The sequence below is a fragment of the Prinia subflava genome, chromosome 2 (assembly GCF_021018805.1).
Source record: "Prinia subflava isolate CZ2003 ecotype Zambia chromosome 2, Cam_Psub_1.2, whole genome shotgun sequence".
NCBI lineage: Eukaryota > Metazoa > Chordata > Aves > Passeriformes > Cisticolidae > Prinia > Prinia subflava.
Window position 1 is genome coordinate 72,618,355 of NC_086248.1, and position 27,306 is coordinate 72,645,660.

Sequence of the window (27,306 nt, forward strand, 5' to 3'; positions counted from 1 at the left end):
CAAAAGTTAGAGAAAGGGTTTTTCCCATCTTCTGCAGGAACATTCACCCATTTGTTGAGTTGGAGCATGGGAAGCTGGAGCCCCAAAGGGACATTACTATGAAGTCTGAGTGGGCGGATTTGTCTTTAAAGTCCTAGAATATCTCAGGTTTGGTAGGATCTACCACATTTGTAAAGATTTCAGACTTGGATGAAAAAGAAGTGTCATTTTGGAAAGCACTTGGGGATTTTTCAGCATGACAGATGCTACTGTGTAAGTGTAAGACTACTACCTCCTTATACACGTGGGTAGCTGTCTTATAAAAAGGTGTTTTGACTTACCAAGTTGCTCCAATAAAGTGGAACGTGCAGACACAATACTTGACTGCCCCCACGTGCATATTTCACCCTCATTAAAGCTGATTAGAGTAAAAATCTTAACTATTCTTTTCTAGCACAAACACTTCATGGCATTAGGAATACATGTAAGCCTTTTAGCACATTATTAATCATTAGATCCAAGGATTACTAACAAAGATTACAGTATTTTATCACTAACTTTTTCTTTTTTCTCCTCCTTTTTTCTCCCTTGCAGGCACAGCTGTCTCAGGCTTTAAATGGTGTTTCAGATAAAGCAAAGGAAGCTAAAGAATTTTTGGTTCAGCTGAAAAATTTATTGCAGCAGATCCAGGTAACTGTAGAATATTATTTGTTTTGATAATACAGTAATCAATAGAACTGAGTGAATAATTTATTTGATGACTTTGTCTCCTGTGCTATTCTCATCTTTCCTGGAATCATCTGACCATTCTTGAATGGATTTGCTAGGCAAAATTATTAATCAAATAATGCCTGCAAGCCCCTTTTAGCTTCTAGATTGTTTGCTGTTTGTTGCAAAAGGCTGATACTCAATATTGGACATCTGAGCTGTGTTGATTAGTGTTTGATTGAATCCATTAGTCATGCTTCTAGGCTCCTCCCTGACTACAATTGCTTGAATTCAGCATTTAGGATAAATTCTCATTTAAACACATTCAAAATGTACTGCTAGCTTTTCATCTTACATTTTCTAAAAATGCACTAATTTCTGCAAAAAATCCAGTCAACCTGCCTATTAGAGTACATGTAGGAATGTCCTACACATACTCAAAAAATGCAGGAATATTCTCTTAAAAAAAAAAGGTAACTGCCGCTAAATCAATGTGACGTTTATTGGAGCGTAAGTTATTTTCATGCCTGTAATTGTCCAGATTTAATAGTCAGAAAAAGAGCTCATAGTGAGTGCAGTAATTGAGGGCACAAACCCAAAATGAAATAAGCCTTGATTTCCATCAAATTTAGACTCATCAGTGCTGGAGGTCAGATGATCCTCAAGGTCCTTCTCGCCCCGCAGAGTGTGCCTGGAAATGTGCCACTCTAGTTTGAGCTGCACAGTGTCCAGAGGGGACACTTGTTTTCTGCTGCAGCAATGCTCTACAGCAATGGGATATGCATCATCTGCTCTTCAGCACCCCACTGCTGCTTGCTCATCTTCCATCAACAAGTTCTGCTCCTGTTCGTAACAGAAAACCAAAGCAGAAGTTCAAAAATTTTATAATTTATTCATTAAAGTATGCCACTGAAAACCCTAGAGGGTGAATTCATAGCACAAGAGCTACCCAAGCTCTTGGGTTGCCTCAGGGCAACTTCACTACCCACCCTCACAGTCTTCCATGGCCACGTGGGGAGGGGAACACAGCAAAATGAGAAACTGGTAAAATTAAAGGACATTTATCTGAAAGAAGCCAGTCCAAAGCCACTGACTGGCATCTGTAATGTGCTGTATTTTGGCTGCAGTGTGAGGTTTCTCTCAGCTCACATACCCATTTAAGAGTTATGTAGCTCAGCTAGTTTACTCATTTAGGCTTCTTTCACTGTCTAAGGAGAAAAGACAGGCACCTCTAGAGAGCATTTCTTCCTATAGGTATGAACAGCTATTTTAGGATGGGATAACTCATCCAAAACCGTAGTCTATCAGCAATCCTTCTTGAGTCATCTAGCTCCATTACAAATGTATTTTTCCCTCCTGAAACCTAGAAGTGGCCTATTATGACTATTTATGACTATGCTGTAAAATCCTTTAATGTGTTTCAATAAAATCATTGCCAAATTGCTCTGCATAAGGGAGCTGCTAGTTGGATCAAAAGACCAAGCCAATTATTTGATGCTGCTTGTTGCTTAAAATGCTAGAAGAGAGCTCAGAAGAGGAAATTATATGCAGCAGTACCCTGTAACATTTTGCCAAGTCTGGGCACAAAGCTAAATCTGACCCTCACATGTTGAGCCAGTCTTCATCCTGAGCCTGAGTGAAACATCAAATTTCAGCAAACCAAAGCAGCAGGACTAATCAGCTGCATATTGTATTCCTAAGTAAAAGAAGGCTGGGGCATGGCTCCAAGATGATCACCCACACACTTTAACTCTTAAGGAGCTCCCTGGAATGGTTTTCTCCCGTGACAAATTGCACTCCTCTCATGCGATGTTTGAGCAGCCTTTGATGACAGCACGTACCAGGGAATGCTCCTGGTAGTCAGGTTTGGGACAGCCACAGTCTCCCAGGGGAAAGGGCTTAGATGTGTCATGAGCCAATCTGTGCCTTTTGACATTTGGACAAAAACCAGTTCTTGCACTGTTATTTTGTGGGGGAACCAATGTAGCCTTTGTGCTTAGGTTTACGGCCAGACGCACATATCTCAGAGCAGGTTATTTACAGTAGAAATCTTACAACTGTTGCCATACTCACATATGGACATTTTCCCCTCAGCAAAAATGTATTTTAGTAATACTTTTACACAAAGGAGTAAGCAATATGTACATTTTATTACCCTGTCTCAATGCACTGCAGACCAGACAGCCATCCACACTCTTTATCTCCTCTCTGAGTTTGCCAGAGCTACCAGGAATCAGGAATCATACTTTTATCTTACCTGGGGTAGTTTGCAAATTCATAATCTACTTTCCTTTTCCTTGCTTTGCAGATCTGTTATTCTCTCCTCTTTTTTCCTGCCTTTCTCTTCTCTCAGGTCACTTTTATATCTCTTGGTCTTTTCTTTTCAGATACTGCCTGTTCCTCATTGCTCCTGTTGCTTCCTTGCTTCTCCTTGTTGCTGTCATGATCTGATTTTCCCATTTTCCCATCTGCTGTAACAATTTCATACTTTCTCACTTGAAGGAGGCATACTGCCAAACACCCGTTTGATGTGTGAGCAGAAAATGAGGAGAGAGAGGATGCACTGCAACCACCACCTGATTCAGGCTCTGTGCACAACCCAGCACCTCGAGAGGAACGGGATGGAAATGGGCTGAAGGGGGAGCTGGGTGGGGCACAAGCCGAGGAGGGAGAGACGCGAGGAGGAAGAGTCTAAGACAAAGGAGGAAGAGTCTAAATCCTCCTCCTGTGAGCGGGAGCTGAGCTGTCTAGTGTGTGCCCACCACCAGCCCACTTCTGGCTGGCAGGTCTAGGACTGCAGTGGGGGCTTCCCTGGGAACACTGCCCCTGCATCCCTCAGCTGGAGAATGGGATGCACGGGTCACAGTGAGGGAAGGGAATGCAGTACTGGAAGTTTTGAACTCTTAATGAAGAAGACAAAGCAAATGAGTAGAAAATAAGAGGAAAGCTAAAGATCTAAGAGATAGCAATGAGTTAGGGCAACACAATGGCTTAGCAAAGAGGTGCTTCTCCTTCAGTACATGTTTAAAATCTTCTCACATGTAATGATGGCTGTTTTTTAAAATATAACTGGGGTATTTGGGGGGAAAACTGATAGCATACCTAAACATCTATTGGGAAGAGGAGCTTGAAAGTTTTCTCCTTCTAGTCTCATGAGCAGAGGAGGTGAGGTGGAGTCTTCCTTTGAATGGGTACTATAGCAGCAGTTCCAGGGATTTATGTAATGCTAAATTGTTTCCAGATCCTACTAAAGGCTCAGTGTTGTATACCTCATGCTGGTTTCTGCCTAGCAAAGAATTTTACCATAATGTGAATAGAAACTTGCCTCTTTTTAAAAAGCTAATCAAGTACATAGCTCCACTGCCAAGTGCTACTATTTTAAAAAAAGTACTAGAAGCAATACACAAACCTTAGGGCTTTGTACCTCATTAATTTCCTTGTAATAAGCCAGTAGACCAGATTCTGGTCCATAATTCTGTTCTAATTGCTGTGGTACAGAGCCAGTGATTTCAGAGTTGCTACAGTGGGATAATTAAAACAGACTGGAGCAGAATCCTCTCATGTATGTATGCACTGTGTATGTTACATTTAGCATTTCCATTATGTTCTGCTACATCTGTTGTCTGGAAAGTGCCAGTAAATCAAGGTTTGGAATAAGACCATTTATGGCATGGCATCTTACTGTTTCATTTTATAGCATGCAGCTATTACTGGTACAGCTGTAATGAAATCAGAAAGGCAACAAAAATGCTGAGGATCTTGAAAGGAAATCATTTCTGAACAGAGAAGCAGGTATGAGCAATAGCTTAAGCTGCAAACTGTGCTTTCTTTGATGGGTATGACTCTCTCCCTGTTGCAGGAGAACGGGCTGGATTACGAAGCCTGTCTCGTGGCTCAGTGCGATGCCTTGGTCGACGCGTTAACGCGGCAAAAGGCGAAACTGCTCACAAAAGTCACCAAGGAGCGGGAGCACAAGCTGAAGGTGAGCACTCCTCTCCTCAGCTCAGCACAGCTGCTGATAGATACCTGCTGTGTTTTGTCAAGTTCCCCAACCCTGTACACTGTGAAATCTCCTAGTAACCAAATTCTGAAGTCCTTTAGCAGGCTCCAGTTCAGCGGTTTAATGGAACTGTGCCTACGCACATTAAATGATGGATATACTTCAGCAGTTTGTTGAGTCAGGCCATCAGTCTTTATTTATCTGATGGTTTGGGGCTGTCTTTTGAGAGGTGCTTCTCAGTGAAACCTGTGTGTGTGATTTGGATTTTGGGACCTTCTGCCCAAGTAAACAGTTGAGATTTTGATAGCTCCTCGAATCTTTAAATTCAGGTAAGGCACCTCCAGAAATACACAAGCTACTCCAAATATATTAAAGAAATGCAGTAAAAGGAGATGGCAAGAAGAAATCTAAAATGGTTGAATGAAGTGGCAGTCAAGAAATATTTAAATGGACACATTTTTTAAAATGCTGATCTTTATGTGATTTCAAGGTACTATAATGCCATTCACATTAAAAGTGTCTATGACAGAAGGAAAAAGTGGAGTATCTAACATATCAGTTAACAAAATCCACCTGAGATCAGCATTTAGCTTGCTTAGCAAGAAGCAGCACTTAGGACATACTGCTGACAGCACAGCAAACCCTGCAGTTTATTGCTGTCACAAGTTGTCCTACAGAACACAGTGCTATTAGACCTAGTCCAGAGCCATGTGGCAACAGAATCAAGGCCAAATCTGGAAAAACAGGATGCAGCTATTTTATTTCTTAATTCCAGCAATGTGTTCTTAAGCAGAGCAGGTTCAATGATAAATTGTGAAGAGAATGTTAGGATACGATCTATGAAAAACCAGTCCGGCAGTTTGCCTCTAAAGTGAAGGGCTTTTTAAAAGCTGAGATGTTAGTGAAAGTGTGACTGGAAATGTGAACACTGCAAATGCAGAGACATGTTCTGTGCCCTCTCTGCCCCAAGCAAGCCTAATCTGTGAGCAATTAATCTGCTCTGAAAATTGAGATTCCCCGCGCACAACATTTTGCCAAGCTAATTATCGGTATTTACAATACAGAGCAAGTGAGTGAAGCTGATGGAGATACAGCAATGGCCATATGGCAGCTAAATTAAGCATAGATTTAACACTCTCCCATGCCTTGTCTCTTCTGAAATTGTTTTATACAATTCACTGCAAGCTGAGGCAGTTACAGAACTGTACTGGTGCTTGTCTTCCAGGTTGTTTGGGACCAGATAAATCACTGTACGCTGAAGCTACGCCAGTCAACAGGGCTTATGGAATACTGCCTAGAAGTTATCAAAGAAAATGATCCCTCTGGGTTTTTGCAGGTATTTTTCTTGCTAATGTTCTGGGAAAAAGAAAATACATTAAAGCTAAGTCTAAAAATGTGTGGCTTTGTTAATTAGTCCCTTCCACCTCCAAGGCAGGTTCACCTTAACTCCTATAAGTACTGTCTAAAAACTCAGAGAGCCTGGTGACTGCATGAGGGTCCCAGTAAAGAGATGGCTTTAACAGCTGCACCCTGACTGAGGTGGGGAGTTAGTGGTCACACCACTCCCCTAACGCCTGATGTCTTTCCTCTTGCCAGCCCTTCCTTCTGGGCTGAGAGAAAGATGCAATGCAGTTAATGATAGTGTTTTGCAGAATATTATTTTATTCTCATCTGAGAAATCCAACACAGGGCCCCAGAGAGCTCTCTGAATAATATGGGGAGGTCAGTGACTTAGCAGAGTAGTACTTCTCCCCCCTCTGCTTATCCCCTTTTCTTTGCCATGTAAAAGAGTCCTTTCAACACCTCCCCTGTAAGGAACCTAGTCTGAAGGGGCTTGCATGTAGCTTTGCTTCACTGAGGTTGTTGTATCAAGACCTGTGGCAGCTCCAGGTACCTTTCCTTTGCAAAAATGTGGCCTGGCCAATAACTGCCTTAATTTGCAGGATATTGTTTCTTAGGTGCAAACAGTGGAAATGTCTATTGATGAGACAAAACATAACAGTGTTATTTTACCATAAATTACTTTACTTAATTTATTCTAATATGTTTATTAATTATTTTATTTTGCCATAGTAGTTTTGTTGCCTTATTCGTTGCCTAAAAAGAAGGGTACATCAAATAAAATGACCTGCACACATGAATGCATGAGGGTCAGGGGTCTGTCAGAGCATCCCTGAAAAACAGGATGAGAATTAGCCAACCTAAGCCTATTAGCACTCCAGACTGATTGCTACTGTCATGTCTGGTCTCAGGCAAGAGAGGGGAATGTGTGGTGTAGATTAATCCCAAGATCACACAGATTTTAACATGCTGTTGGTTGGACACTACAGGACAAACAAAACCTTTAGGTCTTACCTACATGCTATCTAGAGATACACTTTACTTTCTTTCCAGCTTACATTCCCTGTAACTTTTGTGGCTTCATTTTTTGAACCACCTCTTTATTAAAAAAAAAAACAAAACAAAACAAAAAAAAAACCAACAACAAAAAACCCCACAAAAACACAAACAACCAAACCCATTTTTGTTTTTACCTTTTCCTGGTTTATCTAATGATGCTTTCAAGACAGCTAGTAGGCACTCAGGCACTGCATTACTTTGAGAAGCTGGGATATTGAGACATGGCCAAGTCATCATCCCAGTAAGTGACTCCGAGGTTGCAGGAAGCTGTGGGATGCTCCTCCACCTACTGCACAGACTGGTGAGAAGCTGTTGATGCAGGGGCTCAGACAGGAGTGTTCTTAGTAAAATAATGAGAAAAATTATCCGAATTCCTGCAACAAAGGAAAACTCTCTCTATTATACCCAGAAAAAAAATTCTACTCCCTGTGACTTACAGGAAGTTCACTGTCAGGGACTCCGGATATCCAAATGGCAGCTTCACTGAACTCAGGGACAGTTGAGTTCATTGATTTCCACAGAGCCAGGATTCAACTTCCAGATGTGTCTGTTGTGATCATTTTAGTTTGACTTTTGGTCTGATTGTCTGTGGGCTGAGCTAGAGCAAAGCTTTAAAAATTAAATTCAGTTTTGATGTAATGTTAGAAAATCTATCATATATGTGAAAATCTATCTGACAATTTATCACCCTCACTGTGAGCAATGTACACGTTCCTTACCATTTGATTTTTTTAATCCTTTAGCTTTCATCCACTGAATCATCTCTGCTGAATGGAGAGACTCAAACATTTAAGCCTCTCTTTGTGCAGCTTCTTTTTAAACAGGAGAGCAAAAGTAGACCATGCAGATCAGAGAACAGAGCACAGAATTATATGTGGCATTCAAAGGCATGACACACAACATAATCTTAACAGGCTTTATAAATACAGTTTTTACTTTCCTAGCCTAAGATGAGATGTATTTTGAAGAGACAAGATGAAAGGATGCAACATAAATGGACCTCACCCCAAAACAACCAGATCTCATCTAGTCTCTTTTGCTGTCTTAATCCTGTTTCCTTTGTGCTGTATCTCACAGGCATTCTGCCATTTTTAATGTGTGCATCTGCCATTTCATTATAAACCTGATACTCTCTTTCAGATTTCGGATGCTTTAATCAAGCGTGTTCAGGTATCTCAGGAACAGTGGGTCAAAGGAGCTTTGGAACCAAAAGTATCCGCTGAGTTTGACTTGACTCTGGATAGTGAACCTTTACTGCAGTCAATTCACCAGCTGGATTTTATTCAGATGAAATGTAGGGGTGAGCTTTTATGATTTTTCTGTTTCTGTTTTTCCTGCATGTGTTGAAGCAGTGCTGGGAGGTGTGAGGATACTGAAGGAGGAAAGAGGAATGACTGAAACTTGCTGGATAGTTTTCAAAGGTTTTCACGCAAATTCAGGTTACTGGGTGTTTCCTGGAAAGGTGTGCTCCCCTCACATGTATAATCTCTAAGTGCATCTGGTATTTCTATCTGAGCTGAACAAGATACCAGATGCACTTAAAAGATTGTGACGATAAATTCTTCAGAGTTGGGCTTTGAAGGTTAATATGACATGAGCTGCATGAAGCTTCATGCCATTTTGTAACATTCCTGGTTAATTCAAGATATCAATTACCTCTATTTTGTCAGAAATAGTTGAAACAGAAAATAAATACACACACACACACACGCACACTTGAATGGGGAAAAAAAACCCCAATCTTTGACCTTTGACTTGTATCTGGACTGTGCTGCAAAAAGTGTCCCTCTTAATAAAAAATTTTGAGGAAGAGATTCACAAGGGGCAAGTACCTCCATGGCTGTACCATATGAGGAGGAAGTAGCTCCATGGCTCTGCCATTCCATGGTTCCAGGTATCTGGGTAATTCTGATGGACAAGCTAGAGGGAACTGAGGTTAAAAATGTATCTAAAAGAAGAAGCTGATGAACAGGACATGTCACTGACATTAAAAAAAGAAAGAAAATTAACATAATGAGCTTGCAATGGGGTTAGTTTGTATGGAGCAGGATGAGAACTGCATCAGAATTAGACCTGTAGAACAGTTGGGTTTGAAAGCCATTGTGGTCCCTGGGAATGATGTCATTAGCTTCTCTCAGTGGTGATCCAAGCCTTAATTGTGCATGTGGGTGACAGGATAGAGGCTGCCAGAATTCAGTGAATGAGTTAAGGATATTGGTGTAGTGATGTCAGATGTGCTTCTTTTTGTTTTGAGCAAGCATAAAGAATTTTGTTCAGCTTATGTGTTCTCTATGGGCCTAATTCTGCAATTAAGTGTCCCAAGATGAAGTAATTAGGGTGGGTAATTTGGCAGATATGTGGAGAAACAATGTACAAACAGTTAAAGGCCAGAGTCTGATCACCAAGAATGCTTTGCATCTTGGCATAAACAGACTGTGTTAAAGTTATTCAATAAACATCTGTGAACTGCTCCTTTGAAATGTTGTCAGACAGGCAAGTGGAGTCAAGAGAGAAGGAATATCACTGATAAAACTCTGAATGCTGCCTGCACTTGTCTTTTTAAAATCAGTTTATATTTAATGCTAGCCATATTTACTGTGAAATATATTTAATACTAATCTCCCACCACTCTCCCTTACAAACATATGAAAAATTTCATTAAACTAGTCACATCAATTGCTAATTAATCACAGGTTACCTGAGGTGAGAGCAACTTAGGTGTTTGTCTTGTGGATATTCACCTGGCTTTAAGCTTGAAGACTGACAAAACTAATTGAGCCAGATTCACCTGTGCTTTATGAAAGACAGGGTTATCTGCTATGCTCTCATTTATCATAAGATGGCAGGGAAGCTCTGGTACTGAGTTAGACACAGTCTGAGGAGCAGAGAAGAAGACAGGACTTTTGCAGCCCTATCCTGTGCAGAGCTTCCAAACACCCTTGGGCTTTGCTCCCTGGAGGCATGGTTAGCCCTCAGGAAGGGCTTTTGCTTGAGTGTCTTGGTCTTGACCAGGGATTATCTGTTGCATGTCCCATCAGGTTGGTCAGCACAACCATTGTGACCATGCACACCCCACTCAAAGAACGGTGGAAAGGTGTTAACCTGGCCACCATTCCTGAAGATGCATCAGGGATGGCATTATTCTCCTTCACACCTCTGTGTGCCCAAGCAGAACAAGCCACTGACCAGCTCCAAGCTACCATTCGTAGGTATTGGGGATTGTTTAGTACCTAGACATGTATTTATCTTTCTCCACTTATGACGGCAAGATTATTTCATTTGAACTTTTCAGTCTGACACTTTGGCTTTTTTTTTTTTCCCTGAAATTTTACTTCTATGGCCCCAACCAACTTTGCATTATTTTCGAATCATAAAATTATCTGAGTTGGAAGGGAACCTTAAAGATCATCTATTCCCAATCCCCTGTCACAGGCAGGGACACCTTTCACTAGACCAGGTTGCTCAGAACCCCATCCAGCCTGGCCTTGAACACTTCCAGGAATGGGGCATCCACAGCTTCCCTGAGCACCCTGTTCCTGTGCCTCATCACCCTCACAGTAAAGACTTTCCTCCTAATATCTAATCTAAACCCTCTCTCTTTCAGTTTGAAGCCATCCCCCCTTGTCCTATTACCACGTGCCCTTGTAAAAACTCCCTCTCCAGCTCTTTAGCAGGCCCCTTTTAGGTACTGGAAGGCCACAAATATGGTCTCACTGGCATCTTCCCTTCTCCAGGCTGAGCAACCCCAGCTCTCTCAGCCTGTCTTCATCGGAGATGTGCTCCAGCCCTCTGATCACCTTTGTGTTCCTCTTCTGGACCTACTCCAACAGTTCCATGTCCTCCCTGTGCTGGGGGCCCTGGAGATGGACACAGTACATCGAGCCATTGACCATAACTCTTTCAGTGCAGCCATCCAGCCAATTCCTTATCACCTGAGAGCTCCATCCATTAAAATTCTTGTCTCTCCACTTTAGAGACAGAGATGTCATGGGGAACAGTGTCAAATGCTTTGCACAAGTCCAGGTGGGTGGCATCAGATCCTCTTCCCTCATCTGCCACTGCTGTTATTCTGTCATAGAAGGCCACCAAATCTGAAGGCATGTTTTGCTCTTCTTCAGATGCACTGTTTGCATTTTCTCATGCAGAGTGGTCTTGCATCTAGAAATATAGGTATCACAGAGTAATCAACTCAGCATTTCAGGAGCAAGCGCCCAAACTAATTGGGAACATCACTTTGCTGAGTGTAAGGAGAAGCTGCAGTTGCATGGTGATATTTTGCTATTTATCATCAGGAGCACTGGAACAGATTGTCCAGAGAGGTTGTGGCATCTCCCTCACTGGAGATACTCAAGAACCATAGGGACACCATCCTGTCCCTGCTTGAGCAGGGAGGTTGGACCAGATGACTCCCTGTGGTCCCTTCCAAACTGACCTGTTCTGTGATTCTGTGACTTGCATATTTCTGAGCATCCAGTTTCACAAAGAAAAAATGTGTATGTCTCTTCACATCTGCTCCTCTTTCTTCAATCCTACCTATGCCAGCACACCAACAAGTCATCAGTCTTTGCCAAATGTTGGTGTTGAAGTGAGTGTTATTAAGTCATTTTGCTGGTTGATCTGACAAGAGCAGGTACATTAAAGATGTCAGTGATCTGTAAAGGAAGTTTTGGAGAGAACAGGGCAAGCGTGGCTTTTCCAACTGTAAGTTGTTTTTTTTCCAGAAGCTTTGCAATGTAATATCTGTATTACTGTTATCAGTGCTTATCGCTGAATTTCTTTTTTTTTTTTTTAAACTCTGGCCTCATTCAACCTTGTTGAGCTTGCATGGGTCATTTAGAGTGAAAGCATGCTTGTAAGTAAACATTGATTCACTGTGTTAGACAAAGAAGAATGAAAATGGTAAATCACATTACATTTGCTTCGATGACTTGTTCATCTGCATTACTGATGCACTTTCTACAAGCAAAGATCTAAAGCTCATCTCAAAAAATAAAGATCATAGGGCTCTTTTTCTTTTTTTACAGAAAGCATAAGCAATCTGAGAACAAATTAAATGTGCAGAGATGTGATAGGGGCAGAAGTAATGCTCAGGCAGTCATGTTGACCAAGGGTCTCACTATGTCCCAGACTCCCCAGGCCAGCTGACCTGAGAGACACTCACACAGCTCTAGTAGTTGCTGGCATTTTGAGCTTTCCCAGATAATCTTCTCTGTCCATGCTTTCTTCTCTCTGTTGCTTTTACTGAATGCCTTGGCACAAAAATCCTGTCCTCTGATGCTTGGCTTGAGGTGTACTTCACATATTCTCAATTAAAGCTATTGGCACAGGCAAATGCATGTTCTGGGTTTGTTTTGTTCACACAGCTGTAACTGGCATGCAGTCTTGATTGGTTGAAAAACAGGACTAGATACAAAATTGGAAAATATATAGCTACTCTGCTTTTCTCTACCATCTCTGAACATTCATTCATATACCCCTTCTCCATGTCCTAGATGACTCCTTCCCTCCTCTGCAAACCATGAAGATTCCCCAGACACATCTGCCACAAATCTCTACTTCTCCAGGCACAAGGTTACAGCCCTGATAATTAAAGGACAACTGTTTCATCTCAAGCTTTACTTCTGGTCCTTTCTGCTCTGTGTCATGGACTCAGTTCCTTGTGGTCTCTCCTTCTCTTGTAACGCTGTTGGTAAGGCACTGGCTACAGCAGCGACTCAGGCTATTCCAGGGCTGTACTGCAGCTTTGGAGGAAGTCAAAGTTTTCATGTTTCTGGGGGTCCCATTCTTTTGGTGCATTTAGTCCTTTAAAAACTAGTCTGGGAAGGTGGATAACATCATTGCACCACTTGCTTGTCAAGAGGACAAAAGACAACATCTCAGAGCAGCCCTGCTGTGCCCTGTGAGGGGATTGCCCTGATCAGCTGTGAGATGCATTGAGCAATGTGTTTGGGAACTGCTCAGCTGACAAGAGACATCAGTCAGTGTCACATTTCTTATCAAAGAGTGACCTGCATGAAGCACTTCAAAAAGCAGGACATCTCTCAGAGTCATTAATAAGTCCCACTGTGCCAATGTGGTATCATTTCTCCCTTTATATTTTTAATGTTTTCCTTCAGAAAATCTCTTGAGAACTTTAAATTGGTCAAGAAGTGGGACAGAACTGTAATTTAACATCTGAGTCTCATTTTCCTTGCACCTAGTCTATATTTTTCTTTTCTTAGTCCTATTCCATTGCTTGTTGCTGTGAACTACATACCAGTGTCCCGATTATTCAACTCACTTTGCATCTTCCTATAATTTTCACAAGTGTTCATTTTTTCTCCTCCCATAGGAAATTCGAGATCAAGGCAAATCTCTGCCCATGCACATCCAGTGGAGGAAGCAGGAGGGCAGGCACAGAGAGCATCATGCAGCAAAGCTGCACAGGTGCTTGGCAGGAGCTTCTTGCCTCTCCTTCAGGAGAGCTGTGCAGTTCAGGCCACAGGCTGGCTCAAAGAGAGCAGGAGGCTGGTATGGATTACTCACAAAGCCTTGAATATCCAGCAACACATTAAAGAAGCCAAGGCACTTCCCCATAACATGTGAGACTCTCACACATTGGGCCAGAATTCACACTTCCACTGGGAAGTGGGAACAACAGCACTCTGCTGGATGAAAACATTCTGTTCCTAGACAGCATTCCTGTTTACATAGTTAAAAGGGAATTGTAAAAGACATACCCTCCCCCAAAAAATCTGATTGTGCATTACATGAGCAGCTCCTGAAAGCCTCCTATCAGTTCCTAGGAGTTAGAAGGAGTTAGAAGGTTTTTTTTTCAGAGGTTGAAAAGCACACCAACAAGTCATCAGTTTAGTGGTTTATTCTGAGGTGAAGGAGCATTGTCTATTTTGCATCTTGTAAACTTCAGGAATTATGTTTTCACCCAGTCTTGCCAGGAGGAGTCTCAGAAATGGGGCAGACTTGACAAATGACTCCTGAGAGGGCTAACCAGCTAGCAAAAGTGGCAGGAGTGTGGAGGGCTGATAGGGCCACTTCTCCCAGTCTCGTCAGTCACCAGGAATACATAGGCTAACAAACACAGACAAAACTCTGAACTTAAAATGGTTCACCTAAAAAATCCCATTACCTCTGAATTCCTCATTTTCAGGTTTTTGACTCTTGTCACATTTCTGTGACCTCTCCAGACCCAGTGTCTCCTAGAGAAAAGCTTGAACTTTCCATGTGAGAAAACAAGCAGGTTTTTATTTATGACACCCTCTGAATCATCCTTAAATATCAAGGAATAGGAACAAGGCTTCCTTTTCACAGAAAAACCTTCAAGAGCTAATTTATAAAGCTCTTTTGTTTCATTCTTCTGGGCTACCAACCATCTGCGTTCACTGTGGTGATGGATAATGCCAGCGGAAAGCCGTGGCAGCTTCTGCACTGTTTATCACAAGTGTGATGTTGACTTTCATGTCACTTCCAAAGTGGGGGTGAAGCCTCAGCCCTGTCACACAGTAGCATCCATTTTCCCACAGTCTGCTTGGTACACAGAACATGAACAGTCCTCTTTTATCCAGAAACGTAAAATAGGACGAAAGGAACAGCTCAAGGGCTTAGCTCTCACGCAGACAGAAGGAAGAAAATAAACTAGAGGGTCAAAGCAGAGTAGATAAAAGAAAAACAAACCAATATTGTTAAGCCAATGAATTTTCAGAGCACTCCGTTTCTTCTAAGACATGATTGAGCTCAGCAGAAATGATATTGAGATACTGAACGGTGAAATCTAGCCTTGGGCAGAAGACCAAGCAGGCTCTGTGCATCGCTTGCATCCTACTTAGACTGTATGGTTTCAGCAGTGCATAAGATGCATGCCAGGTCTATCCAGAAGACTAAATTTTCACTTTATAATTGCCAGTGAAGAGTGAACAGTGAGAGTGTAGTTGTGCTTTAGAGAGGCTGGATAGAGGTCTCTTTCCGACAGAGACACAGCTGAATGTTTCACTCTGTTTCTTTTTATTTTTAAGATGCTGGTCTGGTAACAGTCTCTTGGTGTTTCTTCTGAGCAAGTCACTGAGAAGGCATGTTGGTAGAAAACTTTGCATTTGTAATTTCCATGACGAGTATCATGTGATGCAGAAGTTCCTTTTGCTACCTGAACTATGGGATTTACATGAAGTTTGCAAATGGAACAATTTGCTTCAACAGTTTATTTTAAGTATGGTTGCCGTAAAGATAACATATCCAAGGTGTTTTTGATGAAAAACTAGGGCGAGAGGGAGGGGTGGTAAATTAGATTTTTAAAACCCCCCACAACTGTGGTGAAGAATTGTTTTCCTGCTGTTGGTGGAGTTTCTGCTGTCTCTCAGGTGTGCTGGGCGGAGTGACTGCTGTGCTTGTTAACAGTGCCATTGCATCTGCCATGCACCCTATGGCCTGAGACAGCCCCTGCCCCTCCTTTGGGGGACAGGAGGTGCTCTGGTGTGAAAAAGAATTCTTCCAGACAGTGACTGCTGGGAAGGAAACCACACATGGATTCCCCAGACTTTAGTTCTTATGAGACATGACAATCAAGTCCAGATACGTTTCTGTTTGGTACTTCAGTGAAATGATTTGTCTAACTGGGTAACAATATTTTGTTATGTAATTTTACTGCCTTTTGTTTCAAGGAAGAGGATGGACTCTCTTCCTAACAAACACTGGCTCCCTTGCAAGGGGAAGGAGATGAGCAATTGCCATACTGCTCACAGCACAGACTAATGGGGTAGGGCAGAGTTACACTAACCTGTACCCAGTTCCTGTTTCAGTGCCACCTGTCCCATTACTGCAGCTGGAGAAGTGTTGCACCAGGAACAACAGCGTGACATTGGCCTGGAGGATGCCACCTTTGACCCACAACCCAGTGGATGGTTATATCTTGGAACTTGATGATGGAGATGGTGGCCAATTCCGAGTGAGAATTTCATTCAACATTTTTTTGTGTTTCTTTGTATGTGAGTTTCCTCCAGATACAGATTTGTTTCTGTCTGAGGGTGGGGAGAGGGATAGGGAAGATGTGGGTTGTCAAAACATCCCTAATTCTATTGTGTTGGTGGAGAAATCTGTGCAGACGCTGCTTAATAGAAAGACCACTGGCTTACGCAGGAAGTTTGTTTGAGCTTATTTTCAGCGATCTTGCAAAGCGAGCCTTGAGGTATCCCCAGTGCATTCCAGAGTAGAAAATCCTATACAAGCCTGCAGGAGCTGGAAGTGGTTCATTGCACAAACCAGAAATTTGTTTGAAGCCCCTACTGTCATCTGTCCATTGAACTCTGTTTCAACAGTTGACATTCTTGGTCCAGAAATGCAACTCAGTCCTGATTTTCTGAGTAAAAATATGATCCTGAATAAAAATACAGGATTTCTGAATCTTTCTCCTGGGAGTGGATGAGACCAGGCTGGTGGAAGCTTTTTCCACTCTCATGCTGTGATGGAATTGATAAATATGGAAAGGCTTCCCAAGTGCTGTCCTTCCAAATCCTCTGGGTGATGCCACAACGTGATGCTCCTGGTTGCAGGTGCAGGGCGCTTATGGGCTCCCATATTTTGCAACACATCCTGATAAACAAACCAGAGAAGCAATTCAATCAGCTTTCTTCCAGCTATGTCCTCTTCCTTCTGCCTCGGGCAGGCTTCGTGCTCCTGTTGCTCAGCACCAGGCTGGCCCAGTGCTTTCCCTAGGGGCTGGTGCCTCGAAAGCATCTGGAGATGATTGTGGAGTACAGCTGCTCTCTTCACAAATGGGGAACTTTGCCAAAAACACGTGATGGCATTTCTTAGGGAGCTGCAAACTGGCTCCTCCCTGGAAGCCTAAAGATTTCTCAAGCTGAAAATGTCCTGGCATGGATCCACCTAAGGAACTGCCAAACCACTACACCCATAGCCAGCAAAGGTACCTGATTTGGACACCCCTCATTAGAAGAGGCAGCAATATTGGCAGGCCATTTTGAAGAGGGCATTGTGGTTTTTGGAAGGTCTCCTCAGTTCCTTGGTCCAAGTAACATTTCACAGGGATTTGAAGAGCCTGGTTTCCTCTACTGAAATTGTGAATAGGTACTTTCGTGAATGGCTGCTGAGAGCTGCCAATATAGTCAATGGTAGTAGGTAAGAGCGTTATCAGTGTGTGATGAATGAAGAGTTAGAATAAGGTGTTAGAATTCCAGTATCTTTTATCCAGTTTATCCAGGATAAACCTTTTAAAGTGGTATTCATGTCTTGAGAATAATAAGATTTCAGGCTGGTGTGTATCCAAGCTCATTTGTGTGGGTGAGTTTTGTTACTGCCAAAGGTTTTAGGACTGCCAGCAGCACCATGTTAAGATTTTTGGATTGAACAAGGTACAAAATCACCTCAATCCTTAAAAATGTAGGGTGATAACTTCTAAGGGGAATGGTCTGCTTGCTGTGGTAGAAGCATCCTCAGTTTTACCCATTAAAAGATAAAAGACAAGCTTCTCAGCAATGCCATGTCAATAAGGGTTTGCTGACCTTTTAAATGGAGAATTCTATATCTGAAAGCAAAGATACTGACTGCATGTTATCAGCATTTAATGGGTGGATTTAAAGAGAACATCTTTATTGAAGCAGAAAGCATAAACCTACATAAACTGAAGCAGTGAACAGTGGGAAAAAAAGTGGATTAGAAAATGTGAGAGTTGTTCAACAAATACAATATTTTTTTCACAATCAGCATATCTTATGACATGGAGGTAAACTAAGTTATTCTATTAGACCTCTTCTTTGTCTCCATGAGTGATCCCAGCTAAGTCAGGACGCAAGACATTTTGTTGTTTGTAGCAGCCACCATAGTAGCAAAGAGGACAAACATGTGTCCTGCTGTAAACTTAGAGCAATTCCTTTCTTGTTCATCACATTCTTTTGGGCTTACATGAAAGAGAACTATTAATCATCAGAACTATTCCTAGGCATTACTTAAGTCTTAACTGAACTGGGATCTGTGTGGTTTGCTTAGTGACAGGTTTAAGCACTTTGGTGCCTTTGCTGCCATAAACCTACAGATTTCACAGAATCAGAGAAGTCAGTGGTGGAAAGGAATTATCTTTCAACCTGCTGTCGAGACAGGATTTTCTAGACTTCTTTCAGTTCATCATAATCTGCATAATCTGATCCTCTTCACTGGCCTGCCTAGATGTTCCTCCCTGAAATATTTCACATTACAGAAGTAATTGCTGTATGATAAATATTTGAAGACTTTTTAACTATCTGTGTTGTCTACTTACTGTTTCATCATGTGATGCATGTAATCCTAGTTCTTAGGAGATAATTTTCTTCTGGATGTGGATTTTCAGGTTTCAAAATTATATTTTAACCTAGGTGTAAGATAACATTTCCAACAGAACAAAACTGCACTTGGGTTTTTTTATTCTTATACGCCCTCCTTTTTGTCTTACATAAAATAGCGGCCACAGTGTTTCAGATCCTGGGACTACTGTCCAAAATAGTGGTTTGGAATAGATATTTAGGATAGGATGAGCATGAAGATCTTTTTGTGTTGCCATTTGTTGCTTTACCCTTCCAGCTTCATCTTTACCTTAGTTTGTCCAGTGCTAACCATCCTTGATGTCTCCCATGCTGTTATAACAGCATAACTCATACATCCTGGGAAGCAAAGAGAAGCTGTTCACTTTTGGTTTATATTTAGAAGTCTTAACTATGTTAAACTGTGTCCCTCATTCTCTCTCTCTTGGTTTTTTTGGGAATGTTCAGGAAGTATATGTTGGCAAGGAGACTCTCTGCACCATCGACGGCCTTCATTTCAACAGCACTTACAATGCCAGGGTCAAAGCTTTCAACTCCTCGGGCGTTGGTCCTTACAGCAAGACAGTCATTTTACAGACGTCGGACGGTGAGCTGGGGCTTTGCCACTTTCTAAATGAAAAGCTGCAGGTCTCAGTGGCAGGACACTTTCATCCCTTTACACCCATTAATGTATTTGACACCTAATGGCATTTTCCATTATCAGTAACACTTCAAGCTTCAAGTTAGGGGATTTTAGTTTGCTGTAAAAGTCTAGAGTCTAACTAAGATACTTTATTTACTGTACAGAAACAGTTATGCAACTCATGGAATATTTTTTGTCCCACTCTGTCTCCGTTTCTCCGTATATCTTTGTTTTTTGTCTTTTTCTTCACTATTGCTTCAATTTCCCTGCAAGGTTTGATAATACAGAGATGGGAATTCATGCTTGTTCCTCTGTAATTATACTTGACATCCATACGGACATTACAGGAAGTTCATCTTCATTAATGATTCTGTAATGAATCAAAAAGTGCATGCTATTATCACTTCCACTTTTATGCTGGGTTGCCAAAATAGGCCAGTATAAAATATTTATACTTTAAGAGCTTTTGGGGCTTTTTTTCCCCCTTTTTAAAAAAAACCCTTCACTTCGACAAACTAGTGAAGTCAGTGCTAACCAGCATGGACACAGCTAATCTCCATTTCCATTAAAGGTGATCCTGAACCAATTCACCTTCATGAGCAGTTTCCATGTCATGGAGAAGGCTTTGTCTCCTCAGTGACTTTCTTGTTCCTGTAAGTGGACAGAATGTCACTACCCTTAGCAGCTAAACTTCGGGGGAACAAGCACAAATGTAAAGCACTTTTGAGCTGAAGAGCAGCAGGGTACCAGCTCAGATTACTCTTGTGTAGCTGCCTACAGTAACAGGAAAGATGGTCTTTATTACCCCAGAGTGCAGTGGGGTCTTGACAAAGGCATAATTCTTCTCACTGAAGTAAAGCAGACAGCACTTGGACACAGCTGCTCCTGATATAATCCTGCCTTTCCTTTTCCCCTTCCACAGTGGCGTGGTTCACCTTTGACCCCTCCTCAGCTCACAGAGACATAGTGCTGTCGAATGACAACCAGACTGCCACCTGCAACAGCTACGATGACCGGGTGGTCCTGGGCACCGCAGCCTTCTCCAAGGGCGTGCACTACTGGGAGCTGCACGTGGACCGCTACGACAACCACCCGGACCCCGCCTTTGGCATTGCCAGGATCAACGTGGTCAAGGACATGATGCTGGGCAAGGACGACAAGGCCTGGGCCATGTACGTGGACAACAACCGCAGCTGGTTCATGCACTGCAATTCCCACACCAATCGGTGAGTGCTGCCGGCGCGCTTTTCTCCTCAGGTGCTTTTTCTGCCCTGCGTCAGAGGCAGGTGTCTCAGCAAGCCATCTAGTCCAGCTCCCGGCTAAATGTACTTATTTTATTCCTTCTTAAAAATCACTGGTGACAGGGATTGCACCTTAGCAGTCTGTGCTGGTGTTTGTTACCCTCACTGTGACCAGTTTCTCCCTGAGGTCTTGCCTAAATCCCCCCTGCTGTTATTTAAACCCATTACTGCGTGTCCCACCCGCATCAGCAGGCAGGGGCACAGCACGATGGGATGCAGGACTTCTCTCATTGCTGGGGAGAGAAAGGTGGTTGATTCTCTTCCTTAGGAGGAATCTTGGCTGCAGGTTGTACAACAATTAGGCTGCAGGTGTTTGTTTCCACTTCTGACAGCTATTAAGGCTTTTGCTGTAGGTCACACGGAGGCAGATCTGGATACAGGGGAGTTTGGCAGTGAGGGCTAAGTGACAGCTTTCGTTCTACTGAGCCATTGTACTGAAGAGCTTTGAAGAGCTCCTCAGCTGGTACAACCAACTGAGACATGTTCTAGCTGCAGGTACCTCCAGGGATGGATCACACAGAGAGAACAACTGTCAGCACAGATCCTGTGTTGTGCTGACACGGTTGCATGAATTCTGGTGCTCAGGATAGTTACTTCTGCCTAGTGCTGGCTTCTGTTTCATTGAAGTGATGCCAGACTGTGCAGGGGACACATGGTTTGTGTTGCTTGAAGGTATCAGAGCAGAACTGCATTGCTCTCTTTCTGTGTCCCATGAGAGGGCCAACCTTAGCTGAAGGTCAGCTGGTGCTGAGACCCTTGGGAAGATTTCCTCAGAATAGGATCCTATGTGCCTTGCTCATTTAGGAAAATGATGTATTTGTATACCTATCCTATCACAATGGGAGCTTTATGTATGAGTAAAGTGACTGACTAAGGGTATGCAGCAGATCTGTGACAGAGCTGGAATCAGCTTCTGTTTAGTTTTCTACTGACTGACCCAGCAGGTCTTCCACTCTCACTGTCTCAGATGTTTTTTTCTGTTATACCAAACGATTAAAACAAAGTTTTGCAGTGATTGTTAAAACAGTGAAATGCAGATGTCTCCTCAAAGAGATAAAGTTGTTTCAATCTGCACTGTATCCTAAGGCTGATTGTAGTGTGTCCCATTGAACAGTCATTTATACTCTACAGAATACCTGTGCTTTAAGCAAGTAAGCTGCAATTGCTGGGAATTTTTGTTTGAAACATGGTTTGATTTTGCAGTTCATTACAGGCAGGTGGAAGAACCCTGTAGCTGGATCAGAAGCTATCTGAAGTCGCTTGGATTGTTTTCCATGGGTCCAAAGACCTGAGATCATGTCCTAAGACAATATAGAGTAAAATAACGTCAGTATAATAAATATACCAAAAAGTTCTCTGTCCCTTTAACATCTTGATTCGATTCAGGGCAGAAGTAATGTTAAGCTGTATTAATTTTAATGCTCTGTGGAGCAGCTTATGTTTTCTGGAAAAAAGCTGGCAACCATTCTGTGCACCATTGTCCCAGAAACCTATTTTATGGATGTGGTCCTGGGCATGCTCCTCCCGGCAAGCAACACACAAGCTAAGCAAAAGCTTTTTTCTGGGAGGCACAAGAATGGAAACACTTAGGATTTCCAATCATCCTGCTTAACCAGGAGAACAGAGTGCTTTCTGTTGATGACAGTTTCCCAGTTTTTACCTGATAAAACACAAAGGCACGTGCAGGGCATGGATAGACCCATGGAATGTCTGTTCAAGGGAAGTACACTCGCAAAGGGCATGTAGTCTTATGAAATCACATGCGCTTCAATGAAATTAGGTCTAGGCATTATATTTTTAACTGTGACAGTCAACTAGGTCAGTTTTTTAACTCATTAGCTGTAATAGTCTTGTGGAAACAGTTATTGCTGCCTATTTGGTTTTTCCCCACTGAACACGAGTACATGACAGCACAGTATCACAATCCAAAGCAAATTCATTGTCACCTTTTAGCCTCTGGGATGTTGTTGTAATGGAAGTTACACCTTAGTAATAGTTTCTTGCTTCCTGATCTTCATGAGAATAAATTAGGGTAATTAATAAATGACTAGTTTTAATTATAAACTGGGGTAGAGCTTGAAAAACTAATTTGCATGACCTGTCACATTTAGAGGACTTTTCTGTTCCTTTCACTCAAAGCATACAAAATTGGATCTAGGATGATTTCTGTAATGCTGGAAGGGGCATGAACAGAAGACTCTAATGCATCCAGATACAGAGGGACCCTTTTGAGAACAGGCAGAGGAAACTGGTTAAGAAACTTTAGGGCAGAGATAGGTTTGGGAGGCACGTTTAAATCTTCTTGTTCCCAGAAATCTGAGAATGGGAAAATCATGGAACAGATCCTTCCAGAAGCTCTGCTAAGGTACATGAGGACAGGGAGGTAATTCAAGACAGTGAGCATGGCTTTACCAAGGGCAAGTCCTACCTTACCAACCTCGTGGCCTTCTATGATGGAGTGACTACAGCAGTGGACAAAGGAAGAGCTATGGGCAACATCCATCTGCACTTCTGTAAGGCCCTTGATATGGTCCCCCACAAAATCCTTCTCTCCAGATTGGAGATATATGGATTTGATGGATGGACTGTCCAATGGATAAGGAATTGGTTGGATAGTCACATCCAGAGGGTAGTGGTCAACAGCTACATGTTCCAATGGAGGTTGGTGACAAGAGGTGTCCCTCAGGGATCCATACTGGGGCCAGTTCTATTTAATGTTGTCATCAATGTCACAGAGAGTGGGATCAAGTGCACCCTCAGCAGGGTCACACGTGACACCGAGCTGAGTGGTGTGTTTGGCACACCTGAGGGACGAGAGGCCACCCAGAGGGACATGGACAAGTTCAAGAAGTGGGGCTGTGGGTCATGGGCTTCTACAAAGCAAAGTAGACAGTTCTGCATCTGTGTCAGGGCAGGATGGAGGATGAAGGGATTGGCAGCATCCCTGCCAAGAAGGACTCGGGGATATTGGTGCATGAGAGGCTGATCATGATCTGTCAGTGTGCACTTGCAGCCCAGAAGGACAAGTGTATCCTGGGCAAAAAGTGTCAGAGGGATGGAACAAGAAGGCTGAGAGAGATGGAATTGCTCAGCCTGGAGAAGAGAAAGCTCCAGGGAGACCTGATTGTGATCTTTGAGTACTTGGAGAGGATTTATAAGAAAGATGGTGACAGTCTTTTTGGCAGGGTCTGTTGTGCTAGGACAAAGGGAGATGGTTTTGAACTGAAAGAGGATAAATTCAGACTAGCTATAAGGAAGACATTTTTTTACAATGAAGGTGGTGAAACACTGAAACTGGTTGCCCAGAGGTGGTGGATGCCCCATCCCTAGAAACATTCAAGGTCAGATTGGACTGGCTTTTGAACAGCTTGACCTAGTTGAAGATGTCCCTGCTTTTTGCAGGGGGGCTGAGCTAGATGACCTTTAAAGGTCCCTTCTGATCCAAACTATTCTGAGAGGTGCTGGATGTCCATTAACAAGAGGCACTGACATTCAATGCAATAGATCTGTTCCTTGGCAAAGTTCCCAAAGCAGGACTACCAGGTGCTACAGGCAATACTCCAGCTCCTACATGTTTATGGAAAGGAGATGCAAATCACACTGAAATATTTTATACGGAAAAACAACATAAATTCGAAATCTAGGGTATTTGCATTTTAGTCTTAGAAGCCCCTTGCAATCAGGAGTCTCTTCATTGACTTCAGAGATCTCAAGAGCAGGTTTTTTCATCATACAAAAATGCTACAATCGAATGAAAAATACTATCATTGGCAATAGATATCATAAAGTTGTTTAGATGCTGTAAAGCTAGCACATTAAATATTGTTAATGGAGAGTGGAACTAATTATTCAGTTTATTAAGTTGTTCATAAATTGTTAAGATTTATTTTTAAATAATAGTGAAACTACTCTTCTTAATTCCTCAGCCTAATTCACGCAGTTGTATTCTGCACATTGTCCAAGCTGTTACTGAAAGCATCTTGGAATAACAACCTCTACTGCCACAGGCAGTGGCATTTTTCATGGTAGCCAAATTCCCCTTTCTGTACTCTGACCTTCCAGGCTTCTGGACAGCACTTCTGCACTCAGGACTTATTGTTGCACACAGAAATCAAAATGAGCAGGACAAATGGGATTTACTTTAAAAAAGGAAACAGTTGCCTATCTCCAGAACTGGATTGTCCTTTAATAAATACTAACTATTTATTAAGGGAGCATTGCAACAAAAAAGTGATTTCCTACAATCAAAGCTGTTCCTAAACAGAGGGGAAAAAATCGTCTACTTGTAAATAGCTCTAAATCATAGTACTGTTGCTTCCCACAATCTCATAGTGAATTTTATGATTGAGGGCTTTTAATAAAAACAGTCTATATAGTTACATATTCAGAGCAGGTAAACATCTTAAGTTTTGGTGGAGAATAATTTATTTTGTGGTTTTGGAGAACAGCTCAGACCAGAAATCAAATCAAAGGAATCTGAGAACAGTGAATTTTCACATCTAACACCTCTCAGAGTCAATCCGTGATTCTTAGCTATACTATTATTGTTTGAAGAGCTTTAAATGGAGAAGTCAGAACAGTTCTCTATAATCTGCTTTCAGATGAAGTGCCAGTGCCACGTTTTGTCTAAAGGAAAACAGTTTGTGACACCTAGTGGACAAGAGGAAAATTTCATATCCTTCACTCTCTTCTTCCTAATCGTACTCCTATACTTCACCCCTCGCCTTTTTTTAATCTTTTGCCTACCTATTGTGATAAATTTTATGATAAAATGCTATTAATCTTGTGAAAGTTGTGTGCCTGAGGTGAGTGCATGGGACAAAAGGCAGCTGCTTCCTTTCCTACTGCAAATTATTTGAAATCTGATTTACCCTGAACAAATTGTGTCAGGCTGTAAATCCATTGCAGAGCCTCATGATATCAGCAGAATAGCAGTGCCTGTGGCCAATCTGCATTATCTAGTGGATATTTTTACTCTGTGTTCTTCAAAGTAATACTGAGTTTGACTAACCCCCAAGTCAAAGTGCATTAATGTCAAACCGCTCAAGCGTGTAATGGCTGGCTGAGTCTGTCCTGGCAAGCCCTGGTGCTACAGGCGCTCTCAGCAGCTGCTCCTGACACAACCAATTATCACTGGTATTATTAATAACTGTGCCTGCACACTCGAGACAGCTCCCAGTCCTATAGCTGAGCTGAGCACCTTGTCAACCAGAAGCTACACTTAGGCCTAACCAGTCCCCATTTTCCTTCCTCCCAAAAACCACTGTCTGCTGTGGCTGTGCTTTCTCCCTGGAAGTCTCAGTTCCCCTAGAGCATGCCAAGGTGAGGATGTCTCTCTCTTGAGCTGACAGCACACATATTGATTAGAAATGAACACCTAGCAAAACAGCTTCCTGCTTTTTCATTTCCTGCCATGCATCACTTCACTGTAACAGGGATACTCAGAGGTGCCGTGTCTCCAGGACTCCACTGGCTCACCTCCCGATTTGTCATTAGCTGAGGGGACCTGTTAGCTCTGGACCCCATTTTCACCTCTTAAACTGCAGTTGCAGGAGAGGTGGATATAACTTCTCTCTGGGATCCCCTTGTTAAACTCCCATGGATGTGGTACACGTGCTTCAGATAAAGGTGTAGGTCAGTCATCACCAAACGCCTCAGGAAGAATCCCTTCCCTGTGCTGCTGCACGCTCCCTTTGCTCAGTAAGGCTGGCTTGCCCTAGAGAGAGCAGTGCAGTGTGGCCCTCTGCCTTCACCAACCATGTGCCCTTTGTACCTTAGGACTGAAGGAGGAGTTTCTAAAGGCGCCACTGTTGGTGTTCTCCTGGATCTGAACAAGCACAACCTGACCTTTTACATAAATGGGCAGCAGCAGGGGCCTCCAGCCTTTGAAAACATCGAGGGCGTCTTCATGCCTGCACTGAGCCTCAATCGAAATGTCCAGGTAAATCTTCTGCAGTGCAGCCCCTCTTACCCTTTCCAGCTGAAGGAGCTGATAGCATCATCTGCAGCTAGTCAGTACAGATAGGGCTTCTTTCCTTCTCAGGCTTACATGCAGGCTACTCACACTTTTTGGACTACCTTTGACCTTCCTCCTTGCCTGACCAATGGGAAGAGTAATGCTGTAAAACAATTAAAAGTACCTGCATACACTAATTCCTGCTCTGATTTTCCTGTTGTGCTCCCCTTGGAAAGCAGTGTCTCTAAAGTTCTCCCCTGCCAGTTTGACTAAAAACCATCTTACATCTTAATTCCTCCTAGATCTCATGTTTGGAAATAATTAACATTGGCAAATGACTGAAGTATGAGCAGCATAGTGGCAAGGAGAGCAAAGGGAACATAGGTCAGAGAATTAGCACAACAGAGAAGACACAGTTAACACATCATTCTTGTTCTCTGTGTACAAGAGGTTTTCCTCTTGGAGGAACTGTCTTTAAATATAATGCATTTTTACTTCAAAACCACTGCTTATGGCTTGAAATTGGTATAAGAGAGAACATGTGGAAATACGCAGGAGCCTGAGGACTGTCCTGGTCAGCTTAGGTCAGGCAGGACCAAGACAGCCAGAGTGGAGCACTCATCATGTGCATGGGCTCTGCATGACCTCTGTCCTGAAGCACTTGGAGTCCCTCATGCAGAGATCCCATCCTTGTACCAGCAAGCAGCACTTCTGGATACCTACAACTGGTGTCTAGATTTGGGAAAAGATACAAATGCCTGGCTCCTCGGTCCCAAAGTATGCAGGAGGGAAGGGGGAAGGAGACTTGTTTGTTTAAAAGACTAGATATCATCTCCATTAATAGTCTTGATTTAAACTTGGACCTGCAGTCCCACAGCCCTTTCCATGTAATTTACCTGCACTTGGCCTTCACAAATGCTCTCTGCTGAGAATTGTCTCTGTTTTGAATCTAATGTTCTTTCTTCTTTGTGCAGGTGACCCTGCACACAGGACTGGAGGTGCCACAAAGTGTGAAACAGCCCAAGTTGCCCAACAACTAA

General features: G+C 42.6%; 1 protein-coding gene across 3 annotated transcripts in view; it reads left to right on the forward strand.

Annotated features, from left to right (window-relative positions):
- The window catches only part of TRIM67 (tripartite motif containing 67), a 32,890-nt gene extending 5,584 nt beyond the window's left edge, over positions 1-27,306 (forward strand). For 2 of the 3 annotated variants that reach the window (XM_063391889.1, XM_063391891.1), the window contains 9 exons: positions 574-669; positions 4,547-4,669; positions 5,913-6,023; positions 8,228-8,387; positions 15,877-16,022; positions 18,835-18,973; positions 19,932-20,235; positions 26,089-26,251; positions 27,241-27,306. In XM_063391889.1, the coding sequence (XP_063247959.1) occupies positions 574-669; positions 4,547-4,669; positions 5,913-6,023; positions 8,228-8,387; positions 15,877-16,022; positions 18,835-18,973; positions 19,932-20,235; positions 26,089-26,251; positions 27,241-27,306 (1,308 nt within the window). The remainder of the gene's footprint in view (positions 1-573; positions 670-4,546; positions 4,670-5,912; positions 6,024-8,227; positions 8,388-15,876; positions 16,023-18,834; positions 18,974-19,931; positions 20,236-26,088; positions 26,252-27,240) is intronic. The other variant, XM_063391890.1, reaches the window with a different exon arrangement.